The sequence below is a fragment of the Apteryx mantelli genome, chromosome 3 (genome assembly GCF_036417845.1).
Source record: "Apteryx mantelli isolate bAptMan1 chromosome 3, bAptMan1.hap1, whole genome shotgun sequence".
Lineage (NCBI taxonomy): Eukaryota > Metazoa > Chordata > Aves > Apterygiformes > Apterygidae > Apteryx > Apteryx mantelli.
The window spans coordinates 55,761,404-55,784,972 of NC_089980.1; the positions used below are offsets into that span (position 1 = coordinate 55,761,404).

General features: G+C 40.2%; 1 protein-coding gene across 1 annotated transcript in view; it reads right to left on the reverse strand.

Annotated features, from left to right (window-relative positions):
- TRIM67 (tripartite motif containing 67) overlaps positions 1-23,569 on the reverse strand; it is a 36,187-nt gene that overhangs the window by 9,547 nt on the left and 3,071 nt on the right. Inside the window, exons 3-8 of the mRNA XM_067293413.1 lie at positions 19,511-19,606; positions 15,286-15,408; positions 13,841-13,951; positions 9,687-9,840; positions 3,468-3,613; positions 758-896 (exon numbers count right to left, since the gene is read on the reverse strand). Of these exons, the coding sequence (XP_067149514.1) occupies positions 758-896; positions 3,468-3,613; positions 9,687-9,840; positions 13,841-13,951; positions 15,286-15,408; positions 19,511-19,606 (769 nt within the window). The remainder of the gene's footprint in view (positions 1-757; positions 897-3,467; positions 3,614-9,686; positions 9,841-13,840; positions 13,952-15,285; positions 15,409-19,510; positions 19,607-23,569) is intronic.

Here is a 23,569-nt window from a genome sequence, read left to right on the forward strand (position 1 = left end):
TCTTATCAAACCTTACTGTGAAATTGTATCAGTAGTGAAAAAAACCACAAGTGCCAAAGAATGATGGAGAAGTGGAGACAGGGAGTGGCATACAAATATGCTCAGTGTGTTATATAATTGCTTTTGTATGCTAAAACAAATCAGGATCTTTAATTAAACACCAAACCTCTACAACCAAATAAAAATGCATGATTTGAAACCTGAAGTGTTATTGACAATGCAAAATCCCACAAAGCCTAAAGAAATGGACTAGCTTAATTTTATAGTTAGTGAATTTAGGGCTGAATTGCTCCCCCCAGATACTGCAGGTTCAGTCTTCAGCCCTAGTGCACTACAACAGCCAACAGAATACGTCTACAGCTGCATATGCTTTTAGGCATTGACTTCTGCATATATGCTAGGCAGAATTGATCATCTGTGTGTGCATTAGATCCAGTCAGCACTGGGAAAGCATGCACACAGAAAGATGCATGCGGTTTGAGGGACAGGCTGTGCAGTCCTCTAGTTTACACACAGAAGGGACAGCAGCAGCATAGCCCTGCCTTACTGCTCTGCCTTCTTCAGCTCTGACCCGGAGATTCATGCTAGGAGGGGAGCTCAGTCTGTGCACAGTCAGTCCCTGACCTCTCCACTGAGCTCATCCCAATTCTCTATGCTAATTAGTGCCAAATATATTAGTGGATTTAATGGGATGTAAGTATCCTGCCACTGAGACCTGCAGCTTTTCATTTAGAAACTGGCAAAAAAGAAACCTCACCATTCGATGTCTGTAAAACAACTGTCTTGCTGTAAGGACCAACTCCTGATGAATTAAAAGCTTTGACTCTTGCATTATAGGTACTGTTGAAATGAAGGCCATCAATAGTACAGAGAGTCTCCTTGCCAACATATACTTCCTAAGCAATGCAAAAAGAAGAGAGAGAGAGAGAGAGAGGAACACAGTTAACCGTTTCTCTGTACCTCAGGATCACACAATAAGACTTCTAAATATAAACCACATGTAAAAAGCTTCTCATTGCTTCAGAGAATGCAGAGTTTATACTGTTAAAACATGGACAACTACAGCAGAGGAGACATCAAGGAAGATCAGCAGTGGACACAGTAAGATAAAGCCAGGAGAGTACACCAATAAAGAGCAACATAGAAAAATCTTTCTTTTTTTTGGTACACTTTTCCTAAAACATCTGCTCCAAAATACTATTTTGGACAGTAGTCCCAGGGTTTGACCCACCATGGCCATTCTTTTATATATTTACATAGGACAAAAATAAAAAGAGGATATGTGGAAGAATAAAAAGTAAAGTAAGCATAGTTTTATTCTGTTATAGAAAGGTTGTCTCATGCTTTTGTTAAAATATAATTTTGAAACCTGTAACTACAGAGCTAGAAGAAACCAAACTTCTGAAGATTAGAATCACATGCACGACATGATAAAACAGCAACTAAAGCAGAGACATAATAAATGTCTGAAATGATGTATAAAACAGCAAGCACTTGTATAATGTGAAATATTTCAGGAGGAGGAAAATCTAGGCCTTTCCACCTCTGATTTCTCTGATTCTGCGAAATCCATAGATACATGGTAGCAAAGGCTCTAAAGAGTTTAAGACTGTGACTAAGCAGACCACTTAGGCCCCAATTCAGTAAGACACTAAAGTGTATGCCCAGGAGTAGTCCTGCTGATCTTTGCTATGAACCAATAGTGAATTAAGTATGTGATGAATAAGAAAGGGATTTCTTAAGTTTACAATAGGGCCTGTGTTTGTCCACATTGCTACAATGGCGGTAGCTACAAGTAGCAAAGTCTCTTGGGTCCTGAGTTAGCCTATGATCTTTCCTGGAGAGAAAGAAAAGTTTTAATAGAGCAGTTAAATTTATCTCCATATTATAAAATATACCATCTCAGTGAAAAGCTGTATTTGTTGGAGAACTCTCACATCTAGATCATGATCCTAGAGCTTTAAGGACTGAGATCGTTTCATATCTTTTCAATACAAAATCTTGACACAGCAGCATTGGCAGTCCTGAAACCTTAGCCAGTTATAAAACCTCCCACACAAATGGATCAAGATGCATCCTCACCTTGGATATGCCCCAGCCTGAAATCTTGTTTATCCGCAGGTATTTATTTAGATGTGAATAAAGCTTGAAAAGGCTTATCCAAGACACTCACATTCATAAAAACCTCATTCATAACATCTCACTCATAACACACTGATAACATGCTTGCCTAATAATATTAACTATATTAGCAGCTCTCAGACAGTCATTCACAGAGATACCTTTTCACACTTTCAGTCGTGGAGACCAGCCTCTTCAAACACATGTGAAACAACACTCGGACCAAAGAATCAAGGAAAAGTTCCAAAAAGCCAGTGCCCTCCTCAATATACCCCTCTCTCTTATAATGAGGGGCATCCAAATCTGCCTTTATGGCTATGGATGTAGCAGTTTGGCACAGGGAGGCAACTGCTTAGATAGAACAATACCAGGCCATTTTCAGCTTTAGAAACCTTTAGGTACTTAAGACCTTAGGTTTCCAGTAGGAAGTCAGTTTGCAGCTCCCGAAGAAATGGCATCACATATTCTTGGCAAAATTTCCCATCTGTGAAGAGAGCTGCTGTACCTGCAATGACCTCCAAACGGTTTCAAGGCATTATCCCCTAGGGAATGCAATGGGCTAGTTCAGTCCTGAAGTAATAAAAGCATGAACAGCAGCAGCAAGTCTGCCTCTAGAGGAAAGGCAGGACATGACTGGCCAAAAGCTAATTGAATTATTTCTATAATTTGTTTATCAGGATGTGGAGGGAGAGGGCAGGAGTCTAGAGGTATCTCACACTTGCAAGCGTGAATAAGTAGTTGTGGAATATAAGGTCTGGTGGGATAGCACTTGAGATGCTTTCCCAAACTTACCAACACCATCGCAGCCATGTCGGAGGAAAGCTTTTGTTAGCCTGGTCTCATCCACACCCAGAGAAAAGATATAAAAATCTGATATTTGATTGCAGGATTGAATTTTTATTCAGAAAACCAGGAAAATATTAATTGAATTTCTTGACTAAGAAGCTCAGCAGTTGAAACAGGAATGCTAGAGTAGGGGCTTTGAAGAAATCTCTGATTTGTAGAACGTATCTCTTTCAGCTCCTGTAGATAGTACAGGATTTTCTCCTCTGGTATGCTCCATGTGGGTCACATAGTAGATATGGTAGTGACCTGAGATTCCATCTCAACAAGGCCCTCTTTGCCACAGCCTGAAGAAAAATGTCAGCCAAACTTCCTACCCAAGCCAGGGATTCCTCTAAAGAGCAGAATCTGCACCCGGGGCTTTCTAGATCCATGCAGCAGAAGCAGGGATGCTTTGGCAACCTTCCCTACCCCCTCTTCCCCCCTTCAGACAGACACAAATCCATATCCTGAGGAAACTTCAATACAAAGAAACACAAATAAATGCTGAATGAAATTCTCACTCGGAATTGGCCACCATCTCCATCATCAAGTTCCAAGATATAACCCTCCACCGGGTTGTGGCTCAAAGGTGGCATCCTCCAGGCCAATGTCACACTGTTGTTTCGGGTGCAACACTTCTCCAGCTGCAGTAATGGGACGGGTGGCACTGTAACAGGAACTGAGTACAGATTAGTGTAACTCTGCCCTAACTCATTAGTCTGTGCTGTGAGCAAGATGATGACTGGTCACTTCCCTCCCCTCACAGGGGAGGCAATATTAGTTAGGAATAGGGGTGGTAACAAAATGATTCCTTTTCCCTTCATTAAAACAAAACCCAGTAAAAAATATGTAACAAAATGTTCTTTGGGCAAACACAGAGATATTTAGGCTAAAACATTTTTATTTGGAAATGCTTCTGTGGTGCTTCATAGTAACTACAGCTTGGGAGTCTCACATCTGGTTTCCTTTCTAGGGGTCACTGGCTGGAAGAGTTTTTTCTTGTGCTACAGCAATTTTGCCCCTTTATCTCCAAGAGGAGCGATGGAACAGCAAACAGCAGAGGCAGGGGGTGTCTCAGACTGTGGAGCCACATGAGAGGTGCAGCGCTGTCAGGGAGCCCAGCCCACAAAGAATGGGGATATTAAACAACATAAGAGCCACTCCTTAAAGCACGGTGGTGAGATAAAGGCTGAATTCTACTGAAAGCAGAAAAATGATTTTTCACAATTTTTTTTTAATCTAGTCTAAAATCCCCATTTTTTTCATCAAAACCAGCTTGGATAGAAGTTATTCTTATGGCAGCCATACTTAAAATAAACTGTTAAAGAAAGTTGTTCCAAATGCAGTTTTTATTTAAATCCCTTGGTTCAGATAGCAAGAGGAACTCCAGCACCACAGGAGACTGCTTTTGGCTCCATGCATTTGGAAATTACAGATGTGAAGTTACCTACAGATACGCTTTTTTATTGAGTGGACCAGGATAAACACCACTGTTAACCAGATCAACACCTCAAAAACAAAAATAAACAGAGTAAAATATTCAATTATGCCTCTATGGAGAGACAGCCCTCCACCACACTTTCCATACTAGACCAAACTAAACTTTCACTGTTCTCCCTCACTGGAAATTATAAAGTGAAATTTCAGTCTTCTGGAGATGACTGGCATGTAGCTTATGTACTATTGAAATCTCAGAGGTTAAGTGGGATATAAGTGATGCACAGGCCCTAGCCTGGTCTTCCACCCAAGGCTGAATTTCAGCATTCAGGATCATTTCTGCAAAATTCCATTGTCTCTTGCAAGGGGCTGAGTGCTCTGAGCATTCATTGACTTAGCTCCTAAAAATGTCAATTTGCTCTTCTTTTATCTACTCCACTCTGAGCCTCTAGATTATTTTTTATGTTCTGTCTGTGTAAGAACAAGCCCTTGAGCTGTTCTTTGGTCCTATTCTACTTCTTTGTATAAAAAAGGACTGTTTACATTTTGTGCAACAAGTGCTCTGCAGGAATATGGTTACTATTGTGTCCTGAGGCTAAACCTTCACCCCCACTTTGAAAGTGACATAAAAGTCTATTATTATACTTGTGATAAACCATACAGAAGCTACTGTGGCCTTCTGTTGGCATTACCCACCACTGCATTGAACTCAGATGTTTTGTAGCCCAGAAGGACTGGGGCATGAAAGAAAAGAGCTTTATAAATAAGCTCTTGAAGGTTTTTCTGCAAAAAAGAGAAGAAGAAAAGCCTTGTTGCTTTTTCTTCATCTTTAAGGATGATTTGGAGGGTATCATAAATAAAAATCTGCTTGTTCTTTCACATGAAAAATTCAGACTTTGCTCTCTCTAGAAGGCATTGTGTCTAGAGAAGTAACAGAAATGTGACAAGAGTCAAAAAACTGAAAGTGAGGAATTCAGAGGTAATGAGAATTTTAAATTAAATATTTAAATTGGAGGGTTTGTTTGTGTTTGTTAGCATGTATAATTTCAGTGACTAATGAAGCTTAGAGAAGATAAGGCTTTGTCAGCCATCCACACTCCCACCACGTTAGTAAAGCTGTTAAGGCTCTCAGGAGGCATTCACTAGGTCCTCTCTGCTTCTGAGACTCCCTCTGGCAAAACTAGATGAAGACCTAATTCTTGAAATTTATAAAGTGCAAAATTATCAACACTCCCATGCCCTCAATAAACTGCCAAAATTCCACCTCTCCAATCCCCTGCCAAAAGCTCTTGGGAATACTGAAGGGAAGTTTTCAGGGATTGTTCACATAAGGCAAAAAGGTGAAAAAAGAGCAGAATTCTTGTGCAAGGGTAACTTGTTTGTAAGTCACTTTTAATTCTTCAAGCAGGAATGTCATGCAGGATTAGAATATGTTTTCATATTTTAAAATGCAGTTGTTCCCATTTCCTGAAGAGAATATGAAACTTGGCCCAATGTATATGATACTATGCGGAAGACCTGGTCTTCTTTACTTTGTCACTGGACATTTAAGTTTGTGTGAGTAATCCTTATCAGCCTCCTACTCACTCTGGGCCAGCCTGTGACCCAAACTGTACAGCCACACAGTAGTTCAAGGAGGGGTAAGAAATTCCCACAAAGCACCTGTCCAGCTTTGCTGGATTACGCTGGCTCCCGTTTCCCTCCTGTCTCCCTCCTAGAGCGGCCAGACAGGGATGGACAGAGATTTACCTTGACTTCAGATTCCCTCTAGGAGGAGAGAGAGTGAAGTCTTGTAAAAGTCAAAGCAAAGTGTAAAGGGAGTTGAATAACTGGGACACTGAGATATGCTTCATAGTGAACAGCAATGCAACAACACTAAGAAAAGAAAAATATAGGCTAACTATCAGAACAAAAATGAAGATTTAAATGTTAAATTATATCACTGTCCCACTTCTTGTGCAACTTAATGTCCTCTAGAGAGTTTTTGAAAGAAAGGATTAAAAATATAAAGGGAGAATGCTATGCATTGGCATAGCAAGACCTATTAATGAGCTTGATTAATGTCCTGCTATTATAAAAGTGCTTCATACAGGTCACCCTCAGCTAAAAATGTGATATTGATGTCTCATGTCAAGTCAGCAGTTTCCGAACACATTGCTCAATGCATCTCATAGCCACTCTCCTCTCAGGGTACAGCAGGCTGTTCTAAGGTTTCATTTACTGTTTGTCAGCCTGTCAAGGAAGTTGTGCTCTCCACTCTCTCTCACAGATTAATTTTTAAAGGATTATATGCAGTGAAAGAACAAGACCATCACAAGCATGTAACCTTTGACCTTCTCCAAAATTGCAGTTTGGCTAGCTCAATCCTGAATCACTGCTGTAGCAAGCGCACTACAGTGTTATTGAGAAGGAAAGCCCACAGGCAAAGACCCGTGTTCGAGATGCAAACCAGACAGAACTAAGGATAAAGACTGCTGTGAAACAGTTACTCTTGCATTATTAGCATTGTGCATTTGTGGCTGGAGAAGCAGAGAGGAGTCGCTGCAGGAGATGTGTCTGGGGAATCCTCAGGGACCAAACTGCAGAAGAGGGAAGGAGTCCCGCCTGACAAGGAGAAGGAGTATACCAGTGGGTACTCGAAGGCAATGCAGAAAAGAAAGGGGGGGGGAGGGTTACTATGCCATGCTAGTTGAAGGAGTAGCTGTGGGTTGTACAGTATGTGTGGCAGGGCCTCTGAAATAGATTTGGGTATTGTGAAAAGATCTATGGCAGGAATCAAGGCAGGAAGGTTAACCCTGAACTGAGTCACAAGACAGGAGGGATTTGCAGAGGAAGAAAGGAACCTGAGAAAGAGTGGCCAGTCCATGTCTGAAGCTATGTTAACCATTTGCACCTATTCTTCATTTTACAACAAACCAAGCTTGCATGACAATTCCAGCTGTTCGAACAACCAACCTGGAACACATTTTTGCCTCTATCCATTGCTTGATCTGAGGAAATGTCATTTACACATTGAGCCAGTCATTGAGAACAGGAATTTTGTGCCAAGACACTCAGAAAAAGCAACAGGGAGAAGAAAATAGGGATGGAGGAAAAAGATGTGGGATAGCTCAAAATGTCAACAAATACTAGAGCCGTGGATGTCTCTCAGCAGGTCAACTAGCCTGGGGAGTGTGGGACTCTGGGCTATTAGTGAGACACTTTGGTCCACATGACTGATTAAGCATCACTTCTGCACATATGTTTATGCTCCCTGCACAGTTAATTTGATACAGAGCAACTTTTATTTTCTGTTAGAAGAAACACTTCCTGATCTTTATTTACTGAGGTTAGCTTCGGATATGGGCTTATACAGAATCCACCAATAAGGTACATGAACAAGTCATCAAAGCAAATTTAATGTGATTTGTTCTCATTTTCATTCTTTTTTGTCTAACACAGTGAATCAATGTCTACTTGCAAGCAAGCTTTCACCTCCAGCTGACCCATGCAAGCTCACTGAGGTTGAATGAGGCCACAGTTTGAAAAAAAAATTAGAAATTCAGTCATGCAGTAAGCATCGATAATGATATTACAGACCTTATATTGCAAAGCATTTGGAATGAAACAACCTGCAGCTGGAAGAGCCATGCTGGCCCTATTCTGCTAGGATCTCCCAAATCTCCCTTTACAAATTAGCTCTGATGTCTTCAATGCATCTACTGTTGTCAGATCAATCAGTACAGTGAGATGGTAACACTCCCCTCAACACCAAACATTTGGCAAAGATTGATGACTCTGGTGCACTGGGGTTAGTGGGACTGGAGAAAGAAGAGCAGATGTGAAGAGACACTTAGATGTTTTTGCAAAACTGGAGACTCAGAAGTATACAAGTGCTGACGCTATATATAGCAAAACATCACCCTGCAACATCAGCTTCTCCTCACAGTCTATAAAGTGTTGTTCCTGGTAATTCTGGGTGTTTGCTAGTGAAACACTGAGTTGCTTATTCTGTAGTATTCGCATTTCTAGACGCAAGGCCACTACTTGTGAGAAGACAACGCAAAGCTGGTTAATGTCACAGATGTAAATTCCAGAAAAAAAAAGCCAAAGCTTCAGACTGAGCAGTTTAAATACAAACAGATTTGCAGTCATAAACTGAAAAATATAAATATATCTCTATATACTAAACAATCCTCATTTCCACAAGGGGGAATAACACAGTCCCTTATGCATCTGCAAGAGATGCCAGGTTTGCAATAGTGGTGGCCAGGATAAATGACTGCTGCATTTCCACTATTCTTTGCATAGTGGGTACAACTAGGCTTGTCCTCCCCACGCACCAGCCAGTAGTACTGACCAACCTGATGGGATATATGGCAGGTACTCCCCAGTCGAGGCCAAGAAAGGAGCAAAGGGAAAATCCAGGAAGAGCCCTTCCTGAGGGCTATCTGTTAAGATACCTCTGGGGAGCAATGCACGGGCTTTTTCGTAAGCTCTATGAAGGTCTGGACAGAGGCAATCCTGTCCCATTCTCTGCATCTGAGACTGTGTCTAGCTCTGTACTACAGCTTAAAACTGGGATCGTTTAATAAATAGGAATGTCAGCAGACAGCGCTATTGCCCTCATAAAGCGCCAGTGAATCCAGCTCACTGCAAGTCTCTAATTCTTCAAGCATTAAAGCCAGATGAATGTCCAAAAGCAAATATCTTCTCACTTCAAATGACCTGTTGTTAATTAGCAAACTAAGTGGATAGTTTAGTTAAACTCTTTATGTTTGGCATGGAGAGTGGTGGGAGGTAAGACAGTATTAAATCTAAACTAATTTAAACAGATAAATGCAGATAATATTCAGAGAAGTTTTATCAACTATACTTTGACTCTGCTTTCCTGGCTGTCAAAAATTCAAAAGAGCAGTTCACAAATGTTGTTAGAGTAACTTATTTAATACAACCCATTTAGGCAAGATGCAAACTGTTCTTGGTGAGCAGACTTTGGCCTTTAACTATTTACCCACTGTTTCTCCACAGATTTATCTGGCAAATTAGCCATTCTAATTACTTCACCTTGGGCCTTTCGGGTTCAGAATTAGGCCCAGAGAGAACAGATGAACTGAATAGTAATCTTTATGTTTACTTGGAGTCAGAAAAAGAAACAACATCACAACACAATTATCCTTAACTCATTCATTAATTTCTGACACCCTCTACCCAGTCACCCACATGCATAATTAAGGCCTGAATCAGCACTGAGGGAAGATAATGGCATGATTCCCAGGGACCACAGAAAAAAAAACAATTGAATCACAAAAGCTCACCCCTACATTTCATCTGAATAAAATCCAGCTGGTGAATCGACTGCAGTAAAGGTTCACTGTCCAAAGTCAGGTCAAACTCAGCAGACACTTTTGGTTCCAACGCGCCTTTGACCCACTGTTCCTGAGATACTTGAACACGTTTGATTAAAGCATCTGAGATCTGAAAGAGAGTACCAGGCTTATAAGATTGCAGATGCAGCAGCACATTGCAACACACTAAAAGTGGCAGAATGCCTGTGAGATACAGCACAATGAGATTAGGAATATGATAGTATAGTTGAAAGAGGATGTGATAATTTTGCAGAGTTCCAATTATCTGGCATCCTTTTGTCATATCTTTTCAAAACAAACCCCAACTTAAGAGTAGGAAAATAAAAATTGCATTTATAAAGCATGTTAAGATTGTGTTAGATATCATGTCTCTGAATGCCACATATGCTTCTGAACTCTGATCTCCAGAATCTGTTTTTGCTCTCCTGTTTAGAAAACAGTTGCATAAAGAGAGGCTTAAATGTTAGAGGGTCTCTCCATTTGGCAGAGATGATTCAGTGGATGAAAGTTTGAGGCAAGAAAAAAGTCAAATGGTAAAGAATGTGTATATTTGAGTGAGAGACATAAGTTGTCAGAACAGATTGCCAAAGAATATGATCGATTTTCTACCATTCCATCAGGACTGAATCCCACTTTTAAAACTCTGCTCTACCTCAGGCTGCAGACAATTAGGCCAAAAGTCAGACTAAAACTACTGCAATGGACTCTTCTGCAAGTGAAATCCTGTCCCTACGGAAATCAGTAAACTCAATTGTCCTTGAGCTCAGTGAAGCATTTGGATATCTGGAATCCTTCCCAACGAGTGTCCTGTATATTACAGCAGAATATTCTTCTGTAGAGACCAGAAAGAAGAATCTTTCTTTATTGCAGGAGTTCAGATATCCTCCCTTGCTACTCCTCTTGGAATACACTTTTGTCTGGGCCCCTGCCCCAAGAGCTCCTAAACAGTCTGTGCAGTAGGTGGAGGAGCATCTTATAACCTTTGTACAACCCTGGAGCCAGCTACGGAGGTGCTGGATCCCTTTGCTGTATTTCAGTACCCTTGTTGCAAGAATAGTTGCTCTAAGTAATAGAATGCTTCAGTGTTTGCCGGTTACCTTGAAATCATCACTAGATAAACCAGGAAAAAGTAAAAACAAAAGTATTTTTAATATCAAATGTGAATGAAAAGAATGAAGTCACAAAGGTTTTAAGAAAAGTAAGCTGAAATGAAAACTAAGCACGTCTCTAGCTTGCATGTAGATAAGATAAGGCTTCATCTGCCCTGTAGTATCCAGTTGGCAAGCTGTTAAAATACTTTCTAGTCTTGGGATTAATATACATCACACATTCCTAGCTCCTGTTTGAGGTCAGATATGACAGTAACCAGTCAATCTGGAGTGATAATAGGTTTAAGTTGACTAACTCTCATCCTGTTTTTCAGGGATATTGTGACAACCCTCTAATATTCACTCATGTGTGCAGCAGGCCCTGTTCAGCTGACAGCCACACACGCACATAATTTTGTTTGATGTGCCTTTCTTGTTAGGCAATTAATAAGGCAGTAAAAATAATAAGGCAAAATTAATTACTTTTATTAATTAAAACAATAAAATTAATTAGGCAAAATGAATTAGGCAATAAAACTGTTATATTTTACCTCATCAATTGGCAATTTCACTGCTTGCCCCATCTCCTCCCCCATTTTGGTAATGGTAACCATGAAAGTCTCTTACAGCTTTCTGTCTGGAATCTAGACTCAGTAGCAACTGGAACTGAGTCAGAGAAAGGCAAATGGTAAAGAAGAGACACCTGCCAATTATCATGTTGTAGTTTAACATGGGACCTAGCCCTAAAATCTTACTCAGTTTTTACTTAGGCAGACTCTACTGGGCCTTGCACACTTTTTAAAACTCTTCAAACTTTAGTACACAACTCCAGTGAGTAGTCCGCTGCAGAAAAGACTGAATAATACCTTCAGGTTTAATGCAATTGAAATTGTACACAAAGAAACAGTTTTCATATAAGCAACAATATCCTGCAATTTTGGTCATGTTTTGCAAAGAGGGGTACCTGGAATCTTCTACTCCAAGACCTGTCTTGTAGCCCTGTGAGGTGCAACTACCCCCGTAAAACAAAGCTACACTCAAGGCCTTAAGGCTGTATTTCCTCACACAGCAGATGCTGGAAGAACTCTTTCACATGTTGAAGCAAAGGAGAGAAGTACTACTCTTCTGAGTCACAAATATTTTCAAAGAAATCAGAAATGGAACTAGGTCCTGTGTTGGGTTTTCAGACAGGAAGGCAATAGTATTTTGAACCAGAACTAAGGGCTGGCAAGAGGAAAGACTTCCACAGTAAGAAAGACGGTGGGACCTAGCTCCCAGAGGTTGCTACCAGCTGTGTGAGCTAAGTGGGCCTGCCTCCTCTCTGTGGTTTGACATGTCTGCTTCATGCAACAAAACAAGCAAGAGTGAGGCTGCGCATCCTGGAGCATCGTTATGTCCGGGGCTCTTGCAGATTCTGCAGGAGACCGAGGCACTACCAGCTTGCTGGACTGGATCTTTTGTGTCCCCGTCCAGGTGCTTGTAACTCTTTAGGAAGATTCCCATTGATCTCCCTTATCAGTTTAATTTTTAAAACACTTCTTGTTTCCTTTTGTACAGCTTCATTTGTTGTCTTAAATGAGATATTTCCTTTATACATTCTGAGCAGGAGGGAATAGCAGTGCTGCTATCATTCAAGCCCCATTTCTCCAGGGAAGGGAGCTGCCCAGAGTATCTGTCTGGCTCAAAGGGCTCAAATTGTCTTCAGCCTGAACAACACTGAAAAAAACATAACTCTCAGAAAAAATTAAATAATCTATTTCTCACTGATTCATCTAGTTACAAATGGGTCACAGTTAATGACCATGTTAAGATTTTTGGGCCCAACTCAAGAAAGTGTCCTTATTCACATAAACTTCAGTGGAACTGAAACACATTTTTATCAGGGGATAAAAACGGGCTTGAAGTTCAATGTATGTTTAAATCAATGGTTTCCAAACCTGTTTGTTTTGCAAATTCCTGATTACCTGTGTAGAGGCTTTTTGCACACTGACAACAGCCTTTATGTAGTTAGCTCTCATCAACCTATTAGAAGTAGGCCAGAGATGCCCAGAGGTCCAAGTCCACATGTTGAAAACTAGTATTTTAAACAATTTCCAGGATCATTTTGAATTTAAGAATGTACTTAAAGTGCTTTCCTGAGCTCTTATCTTAGAAGATACTGTACAGACTTTCCCAATTTGGCATGAATTATATATTATGTGACCACAAAATAGAGAATCCATAAAATTATATCAGCATTGGTATACTTGAGGGTTGCATTTTTTAAGTCGTCTCTTTACAGATCATTAAGTTCATAAGCATTGTGACATTTTATTCTCCTGATGTTGCCTTTGAACCATCTATTGCTTCAAACCACACATATTCTCAGTATGCAAGTAAACCTGGAAACTCCACTTTCTTTACAATTTTGCCTACAGGAAACTTGCATATTTATATAGACTATTTCACACTTTCTCTGAAATGACCACAATATAACACACAGTTTAACAATTATTACACACCATACTTCCACAGATATAACCCCAGAGATATGTACCCAAAAATTCAGCAATTCGGCAGCAGCACAACTGTACACATGTGATCTATATGAATCAATTCCACTTCACTTAGTAGTTCCTTCTGCCTCTGTCCCACCTGCTTCTGTTACTCATTACCTTTCCTGCTTCTGCCTTTGACTTTTTGTGTTATGTAAAGGTGCAGGATGGACAGGGAGAAAGTGCATCTGGGTGAGTCCTCTCACATCAGGTGGCCAACAGCGCATGTTTTGTGCCAGTCAGCCAAGCTAATTCCACATCTCAATCAGTGTGACTGTTCGAAGGCTGAACTAGAAATTCAGTTTGAAGACTGACTGGAAATTAATACAATCACCAGGCTAGATGGACTTTTAGATATTACTAACAGGGGTTAAGGTGAACCTGTCTCAGAGGTGGAATAGGCTAATTAGCCAAGCAGTCCATTTTTAGATTTAGCTGTAAATTATTTTTTTTGGTTGCCCCCCCACAACAATGAAAAGGAAAATACCTGTAAAAACCCAGAGGGATCATTTTCTTTGATAACTTCTAGGCAGTATTCCATAAGCCCTGTTGACTGGCGTAGCTTCAGTGTACAGTGATTTATCTGGTCCCAAACAACCTGGAAAACAAATATCAGTACAGTTCTGGTAATTGCCTCAGCTTCCAGTGAATTGTATAAATTATTTCAGAAGAGGCAACAAATGGAAGAGAGTGTTAAAGCTATGCTTAATTTAGCTGCCATATGGGCATTGCCACATCTCCATCAGCTACATTCATTTGCTCTGTATTGTAAATACCGATAATTAGTTTGGCAAAATGTTGTGCACAGGGAATCTCAATTTTCAGAGCAGATTAATTGCTCAAAGCTCAGGTTTGCTTGGGGCAGAAAGAGCACAGAACATGTTTTTGCATTTGCAATATTCACACTTGTAATCAAACTTTCACTAAAATTCAAGCTTTTAATAAATCTTTGACCTAAACACAAGTATTATAGAGGAGGATAACAGAGTGACTTCTTGCAGATCATAGACTATCATTCTCTTCACAGTTCACAACTGGTCTTGTTCTATTTAAGGATGCATTGCTAGGATTAAGAAATAAGACAGATACATCTCACTTTTCCAGATTTTGCATTTTGTTCTGCTGTCACACGACTGTAAACTAGACCTAATAGTTCTGTGTAAAATAGCACAACTCCTGAGTATAACAGGTTAACAGGCACAAGCTGCAGGATACACTGTGCTCCTAGTAGGATATCTCAAATGTTGGTTCCTGTTAAGCATGGAGCTTTTTGAATGCTGATCTCTATTAGATTTTATTCATTGATTTTCACTTCAGATTTTTCACTTCAGTTTTTCCTTATGTCTTAGGTATTATTGTTACCAGCGCTATAATACCTCAATATCACATAAGAAGTTCCATATTTCAAGGATATTTGTCCATTTAGAGATTTCTTGATTGCCACTTTATTCAGCCAGTTATATCTTCCCCTTTTCCTCCCTTTCTGCATTTCCTTTTTTTTTTTTGAGTAGAAGTGGATCTTTGAAGGTGGCTTGCCTGATTTCAAAGATTTCAGGAGAGACCTAAATCGCAAAATTTTACTTGGACAAGTACTCTTAGTCTGCTCAGAAGGGATTTCTTGCATTTGGAAATACTGAGAATGTACATCACAGACAGGTTTCACTGCTGAGCACTTCTCAAATGCTAGCCAAAAACATCAAATAAAGACTAATGGCCTGTTTCAGCAGATTACTGAAGCATATCCCTAATTTTTAGTGTAGAAGCACAGGTCCACTGAACTGCTAAGCTTGAACCTGCTGAACGACTTTAGGATTTGGTCAACAGGAATTTTCACTGTGTAAAGGGCTGGAGACTTAACAAAATGCCCATTAGTACTAGGTATCAATAGCTATGCTCACCTGAATACTCACAGCTTATGAGAGTGGTGCTCACCTTTAGCTTGTGCTCACGTTCTTTGGTAACTTTTGTGAGCAACTTTGCCTTTTGACGAGTTAATGCATCAACCAAGGCATCGCACTGAGCAACAAGACAGGCTTCATAATCCAACCCGTTCTCCTAGAAAAAGATGAGAGTCATACTCAAAGAAAGTGTATTTTACAGCTGAAGCTCTTGGCGATTCTTACTTGTTTTCCATTCAAGACTGTAGCATATTCTGTTCCCTTTCTGATTTCATTATAGTTGTACCATCAACAGTGGCTTGCTATAAAATAAAACTGTAAAATGCTGTGCCACAAAATGGGCTTATGTAAAACCTTCATTTACTGGCACTTTCCAGACAACGGATGTTTGGAAGACACACTAATACAACATAATTTAAAATCTAAACCTCACATACACAGTGCACACATATATGTATGTATTACAAGAGGGTTCTGCCCCATTCTGTTTTAATTATCCCACTGTAACTCCTTTGAAATCACTGGCTTTATACCATGATAGTTAGAACAGAATTATGGACCAGAATCTGATCCACAGTCTGATTACAAGGAAATAATTCAGGTGCAGATATTATTCCTGAGATCGCATGTATTGCCTCAAGTACTTTTTTAAAAATAGCCATTACTTGGCAAATATAGATAGCTCATATCTTCCCTGGAAACACATATTTGATTAGCTTTTTAAAAGAAAAATACCAGAGCAGTCTTTGATTCACACTGTGATAAAACTCTCTGCTAGGTAGAGGCCAGTATGAGGTACACACCGCTTTTGTCCCCACTGAGTCCTGAGCAAGGCCTCGGTATCACAGTAGCCTTACATAAGCTCCTGTCTATAAATGGGGACCTAATCTCTGAACAAACGGTGCTGCCACAGAATCCCACTTGCGCCTGTAGAAGTGTGGGTAAATGGTACTAAAAGGTCTTGTGCTGACCCTCCTCCTGGGGACAGCTTTCACTGCTGTGGAAACCACACTGTCACACTCATTCAAAGGGAGGCTCTCCCTTGCTTTGTCTGCTCATGAGACTAGAAAACAGAGAAAGCTTTCAAGCTCCTTTTTCCAGCAGACCTTCAGTTGTCCCATCAGCTTTCCTCACAGTCCACCATATCAAAAAAAAAAAAAAAAAGTATTAAATGTGAGATTATTTTAAACACATGCTTAAAGAGAAGCATCTCTATGGCAAGCCACCACACACCCCTAATTCATAATTATCTTATCTTTTGTTTATGCATTTCTCTTCTTTTTTCAGTTCATTTGTTTTGGTCTTTGTTCTTTTGAGAGCAAATTTTTCAGCACTGCATTCCTTTCCCCGCACTATGATCCATGCATCCCTTTCTCCACCTGAGGGAAGAAGGCTCATTCTTCTTGGGAGCTGCTTGGCCTGGTCTCCACGGCAGTTCTAGCCTCTGCCACCAAAAGGGGAGAGGGGGATGGAGACACCAGACAGCCGAGTTACTGTTCACAGGTCTGCTGCAGACTCTTCCTGTTTGTGTCTCTGCCTCCTCTGCCTATATCACACCTGACTCCCCCTTAAGCTTACTTCTATCAGGCTGCTCTTGACATGATGTTTCCTGTATAGAACCTAAATCAGTAAGTGGCTGTAGTGCAGCATTTTTCTCCTTGTTTTCCATTCACACATCAAACAGAGTATTTGGCAGCATGCCTTTTTCAAATGAGAAAGGATGAAATTGCTACAGCAGATGGGAAAATGTGAAAATCAGATAATGACAGCAACAAGGAGGAACAAGGAAACAACAGAGGCAATGAGGAACTGGAAGATTCTAAAAAGAGCAGACCAAGAGATATAAAGGTTGTCTCAGAAAGGAGAAAGGAAGGAAAAAGAGCAGAAACTATCAGATCTATGAAACACGAAAAAAAGAAAAGTAGGTTATGAATTTGTAGATTGCTCCAGGCAAGGTAAAAGCACAGTTCCTGGTAGCTCTGGCATTCACAAAGAGGGGGAAAAAAAAGGGTGTGGATGGCTGTCTGTTCTGCTTTGCACTGAAACAAGATAATAAAATGTACATATGGATCACTCCTTTGTGTAAACATACATTTCTAAGGCATTTTTGCTGAGGGGTAAATGTTTGTATGTGTGTGTGGTACCATAATAAGATATCTACTAGTCATAACCTGAACTGAGACACATTATTCTGGATATAAATCTGCACGCACAGAATACCTCTATTCCCCCATATAAAACAGTCCAAGAACGGTTCTCTGGCCCGTAGGCCAAAAGGCAGAGATCAGCTCATGACATATCTAAACTCTTCTCCCCAAAATAGCATGGCTGTATGAAACCTGCCTACTGGGAGTAATCCCTAGTATGTGCTATTACCCAGTCCTGCTCAGGCATCACCTGGGAAGAGTGCCATTTGTCATGGGACAAAGCTATGCCAGGGAGCTCATTAAGAGTTAAACTGTGTGGGTGATCATGATCCAGCACTCAGGGTTATGCCCTAGCCCTGTTTTGCTTAATACATATGCAGCTGATTAATCCTTACGTTCTGGTTTGCTGAAATTTGATGTCCTCATTCAGACTCATGCTGGAGACTGGCTAAATGTGTGAGGTTCAGATCTAGCTTTGCATCCAGACACAGCCAAATTTTAGAGGGTGATCAGTAGATACAATTTCCTCTTTTGAATCTTCCTCTAGCATTTAAGCAGTGAGCTGTATTAAAGGAATTGCTTAGTCTTTTGATCTAATTGTAGTAGCTCCTTTATGCAGAGCAATTTGCTAGTGATTTTATTGAAACACATTAAAGGATTTTACAGCATAGTCATAAATAGTTGTAATAGGCCACCTTTAGGTTTCAGGAGGGAAAAAAAAAAAAACATTTTTAATGGAGCTACGTGACTCAAGAAAAGATTGGTGATAGATTATTGTTTTGGGATGAGTTATCCCATTCTAAAACAGCTATCAACACATATAGGGAGAACTCTAGAAGTGTCTAGCCATATCCTTGGACAATGGGAGAAGCCTAAATGACTAGGTTAGATGAGCTATTTAACTTTTAGACAGCTAAAGTCAGCTGAGAGAAACCTCCCACTGTGTCCAAAACATGTCATGAGGCACGTATGAGTTGGTAGCTTCATGCTGATTTCTCTCAATTAGATGTGCTTTACTGGTTTCCTGGTCTTCATTTGTTCTCTCCCTCACACTGAGCAGTGTCACAGAAGGATGTGAGGGTGCCTTGTCACACCGCTCTTTGGCAATTTGAGAACTTTGGCAGCATTTGTGTTATGAATTCATAATCTGGAGTGTTAGGTGAAACTTTCTAATGATTAAATTCTAAACCAAATACAGATTTTTGAACTTTTGTTTTGGCTTTCTGTTAGTAACAGAAGTAGGACTTGCTCATTGACAAAAGATGGACAACCAGCAGAGCACGCGTATAGTTGAGCAGATGATATATATTCCACGGAAGCCATGCTGCAGCAGAGTGCTTCTGCGGATAACAAGCATCCCATCCTGGACCCTGCAAGCTCACTGTGGGGAAGCTCAAACTACTGCAGCATATTTCAGTCATGCTCTGTACGGTCTCTGTACGGTGAGAAGGGACTTGTGGATCATCTGACCTCCAACACAGAAGAGTCTAAATTTAGTTGAAAAAGAAACTTGTTTCATTTTGGTTGTGTGTCCTCAATTACTGCACTCACCAGGAGTCCTATTCTGAGTATTAAAGCTGTCCAATTACATACATGAAAATGTCTTCTACTTCAGTAAGTGACCAAATTGATTTGGCAACATTAGTTTCTTTTTTCTTTTTTGACTTCCTACAAATACTCTAGTAAACAGGTTGACTGGATTTTATCCAGAAAAAAAGCACATTTCTGGCAAATGTTAAATGAAAAAAACAAGAAGTAAATTCTGAATGTGTAAAAATAAGAATTTATACTAAGTGCCCAATTCAAGGAATTACAGGCAGGCAGGACCCTAGAGCATGACCAATGGATTCAAATCAATACTAATCAACACAGCTCAGATGTTCAGTATTGAGTATCAGCTTCTTGCAACAAACAGTAAACAACCAATCTAGAAGCTAAGAGAGATTTGCAGACATTATTTGATGAATAATTTTGTCTAGCAAATACAATCAAGAAAGGTTAGATGATTCCAGGAAATATGAGAACAGCAAAGGAGACAAAGTCATCAAATAAATTATTCACTCAGTTCTATTGATTACTGTATTATTCAAACAGCTAATATTCTACAGTTACCTGTATCTGCTGCAATAAATTTTTCAGCTGAACCAAAAATTCTTTTGCTTCCTTTGCTTTATCTGAAACACCATTTAAAGCCTGAGATAGCTGTGCCTGCAAGAAAAAGAATTTTGAAGGAAAAATTAGAGATAAAAATGCAAATGTATTTCTTACTAATCCTTGCTTTTGACAATCAGCAATGTGCTAAAAGGCTTACTTGCTGTCACATGTATTCTTACATGCACAGAGTGTTTGTGCTAGAAAAGAATAGTTAAGATTTTAATTGTAATAAGATTTAATAAAGGTGAAATATGCATGTGGGGGCAGTCAACTATTGTGTCTACACACTCCACTTTACTGAAATGAATTAGTAAATCAAAATACTTAAAAAAAAGACAACTACCCACATGTATAAGGAAATAATGGTCTTACACTTGCACAGTAACATCTGTCATGCTGAAAAACTCCCAAGTGCTTACCAAAATAGTACTTTTTTTTTTCCCCCTCAATCAAAGCTTGCAATCTTTATAAATGGGGTAGATTTGACCACACCTAAGATACCTTAGAACCTCAGAGATTAATCTGCATTTTTAAGCCTCACAGTAATATCCCTTAGGGGCTCCAGTTTTCCATGCCGCAACCTAACCAAAGGGTGAATGTTTCTGGAAAAACAGGAAAAAAAGAACCCTTCCAACAACTTTTGCCTGGTGGGAGATAAGGAGTATATCTATTGTAAGCTCATACTGAAGACCAAACTTCTCATTTGCTTAGCTGGCACCTGAGATCTCTAAATCAAACAAGCAGCTTCTCAACTGACTTTAAGGGTCCGAAGGTAGCTGAAGTTCTGCTCCCGAGCACATCCAGAGCTGCTGTCACCTGAGCCGGGCAGTTCTTCATGTAGCTTTCCTCTAAGCCTGATGAGGATTTCAGAAACCACGTTGTTCCACTTGTCAGCCCTTGGCAAGTCCAGACCAAGCATTAGTTCTTTGTGCAAATATAAGCCATAGTGACAGGACAGGTCTCACCAGTCAGTGTCACAGAGACCATTTTCTTTTTGCTCTGTGATACTCAACTTTCCTCACAGAGAGTACACCTTACACAAGGTCTGGACTCTTGTGCCAAGTCCCAGGTTAGACATTGAGTCTCTTCTTGGATCTACTCCTTAGCCAGACTTGGCACTTACCAGATTGCCAAGGTCCAGTTAATTATCCTCACCAAATGGATAAGACAACTGACATCAGGAAATGGAAAACGAAATATCTTTTCTAATGTCAGACTTTCAAAAGGTTACAGTCTCTTCTTGATTCCTTAGGACTAGAAGGCACCTTGAGACAGAGCCTCATATGTGGGAAGGCACAAAGGTTACGAGCCCCCTGAGAGGAGACCTAATTGAAAGTCAGTAAATCACCACTCACACTCTGCTCCTCTCTTGCTCCTGAAGGCAAGTAAATTATTCCATCCCTGCAAAGGGCACAGCTCACTTCTTCATGCTGACAAAGTCTGAGCTTACCTCCTGGCAGTCTGGATGTCTTCTTCGCATCCTCCCTTGGGCTCGCTCATTTGAGCGGAAGAGAAAAGAGCAGAGTGTGGCAGCTCCGTATGCACATTTCACACCTCAGAACCTAAGGCAGGCAGCCTTAGTACCTGGCTAACTCTGTGCAGCCATGCTGGAAGTAGGTACAAACTCACCCTTACTGTGAATTAGAACTCAATTATAGAGAAAGAAGCCAGCCTTGGGTTTTTTTCCTCATAGTTGCACAAACTTTCCCCTTTAGGCCCAGCTGTAGGTATTACATTAGTGCTAAATTTGAAAATAAATCATGCTTTACTACACTTGTAACAAATGTAATGGGAAGATCCATCATTATCGTGTTAGTCTGTCAATACTAATTCAATATTCTCTTACACAAATTCCTGTCACTTCACAAAAAAATATAAAGCAATCATATTTGATATGAAAGCTAACTAGACTCACTGGATCAAACCCTAACCCCTGAAAGGATCCCTATTTTCTGCCAGATCAGCCCATCAGGGCTTTAAATTAGCTCTCCATGAGCTGACCGAGATTGACATAGTTTAAAGCACACCCTTTTGGATCGCACTTTCTCCTCCATCCACAAGGCACATTTGAGCTTTTGGTTTGTCAAGCTGGTATACGACAAGGTGAAACTGGCATATGAGAAAGCAGCAGGGGAGGAAGAGAGAAAGAAATAGAGGGCAAAAGCATCCTGTGTTCTGCCAGTGACTGGCCCAACAGAATTGTCCCAGTGTGGCAAGAGCTCCTTTCTTTCACATCGAGGACAACTGGTCCTGACAAATGTAAAACTTCTGCCTCTCCAACATCTGCCCTCACTCTCAAATCAGATACAAAGTGTATTTCACCAGAAAAAAAAAAAAGTCAAAAATCATATATGGTTATCACAGCAGCCATAGAAATCTGAGTCCACACAGATGAATTGTAACCAACATATGTACTGATGTCAATGAGCACAGTCACTCGCACTTCCTGGCACACTACCATTATAAAGAATGGGAATAGAAACTTGACAAAGTCGTTGATCAAAGGGCTCATAAGTGAACCTTTGTGCTTATTAAAACCTGTGGTTGCACTAATGCAAGTGCAGCACGAAACTCAGGAGAAGACCAGATCTCCATTTATGAAACCCACTTAGAGATAATAGCCTCGTTTTTCAAAGCATGTGTAAAAGATACCTTACAAAGCAGAGGAATTTAGTTATGTACTTCCCATTAAAACCAAACGGAACTACATGACTAAGCCCTTAATAAACCAACCAAAGCATAAAAAATGCCCTGTACACTCAGAGCAATCTTCCATGCTGCAGAAATACTTACTTGAAGCCAAACTGAAATGTTACAAGCTCCCTTGACTAACACAATTAATAACTCCTGACAAACAATATTCTATCTACTGTTACTTTATTTTAATACCTGGTCTTACAACAAAAAAAATGGGGATTCTGGAGATGGACACAAAGTTTTTACTTCTATCAAATATAGGAACAGAGAGATAATGAGAGCAAGTAATTAAATCCACACAGGCATGAAAGACTGATGCTTCCTTTGATTTTAGAAAATGAGCCAGATAATTCCATCGTCCTTTTTCAACCAAACAGCTCATGTTCATTTAACTTCTTTTCCTTCCACCTCTCTCTAGCAGCAGATTAACTATTGATTAGATAAGCTCATCCTCGTGCTGAATCCGGAAAGAGCCTTCATGTTTTGGGGAACACAACTCTTTAGGCCAACATAAAACAGAGCCATTCAATGCCACTATTTGCCTTTGACAGCCAGACTGCCTGCCCTTCACAGGCCTGTCCAGCCAAAGCTTCTGATGCTGTTCCTTCATATCACTCAGCATTTATACATGTGTGTGTGTATATATATATATATATATATAACCACACAGAATGTGCAGAGCTTAAATATGTCCACCGTTTTACATCATTTTTAATTTCTCTAAAAGATAGGTTACATACAGCAGTGTAATGGGGAAGCCTGCACCATTAACAGGGGTCAACTAGTCCTGTACAACTGTCAAGCCAATGCTACAGCTGAGGGTAAATGCACTTTTCATTGTGTGGTCTGAAACACTGAACAGACAACTTTACACACTTTGTAATACACCACTATATCCTTAGACAAGGCTCAGACAAAACAAGAAACAAACAATTTCTACAAAAGGCTAATACAGAAGTGGAATGGAAATGGATCCTGAGGCTGAGGATGGGCACGACATCTGGCAAAAACAGGTCTAGAATCAGTAGAAAAATTGTTTTGTTAAGTTTGGTGCTGTGGCGTAAGCATCCTGTGGGAGGTGTGGAAATGGCACTGAAAGTCCTCTCTAGGTTAAGAAAACTGGCCACTTGCCTTAGGACGAGATTGTTCAAATGCAATCAGATGCTTGTCAGTTGATCATGAACTGTACTGTTGCAGAAAATTGTCAATCTGTCATATTTACTGGGCTAAGAATGCTTATGACAGACAAGCCTTTACACTTGCCTCTCTATCAACTATGTCTGGGTTATTTGGAGAGAACACGTAAAACCTGAATCACAT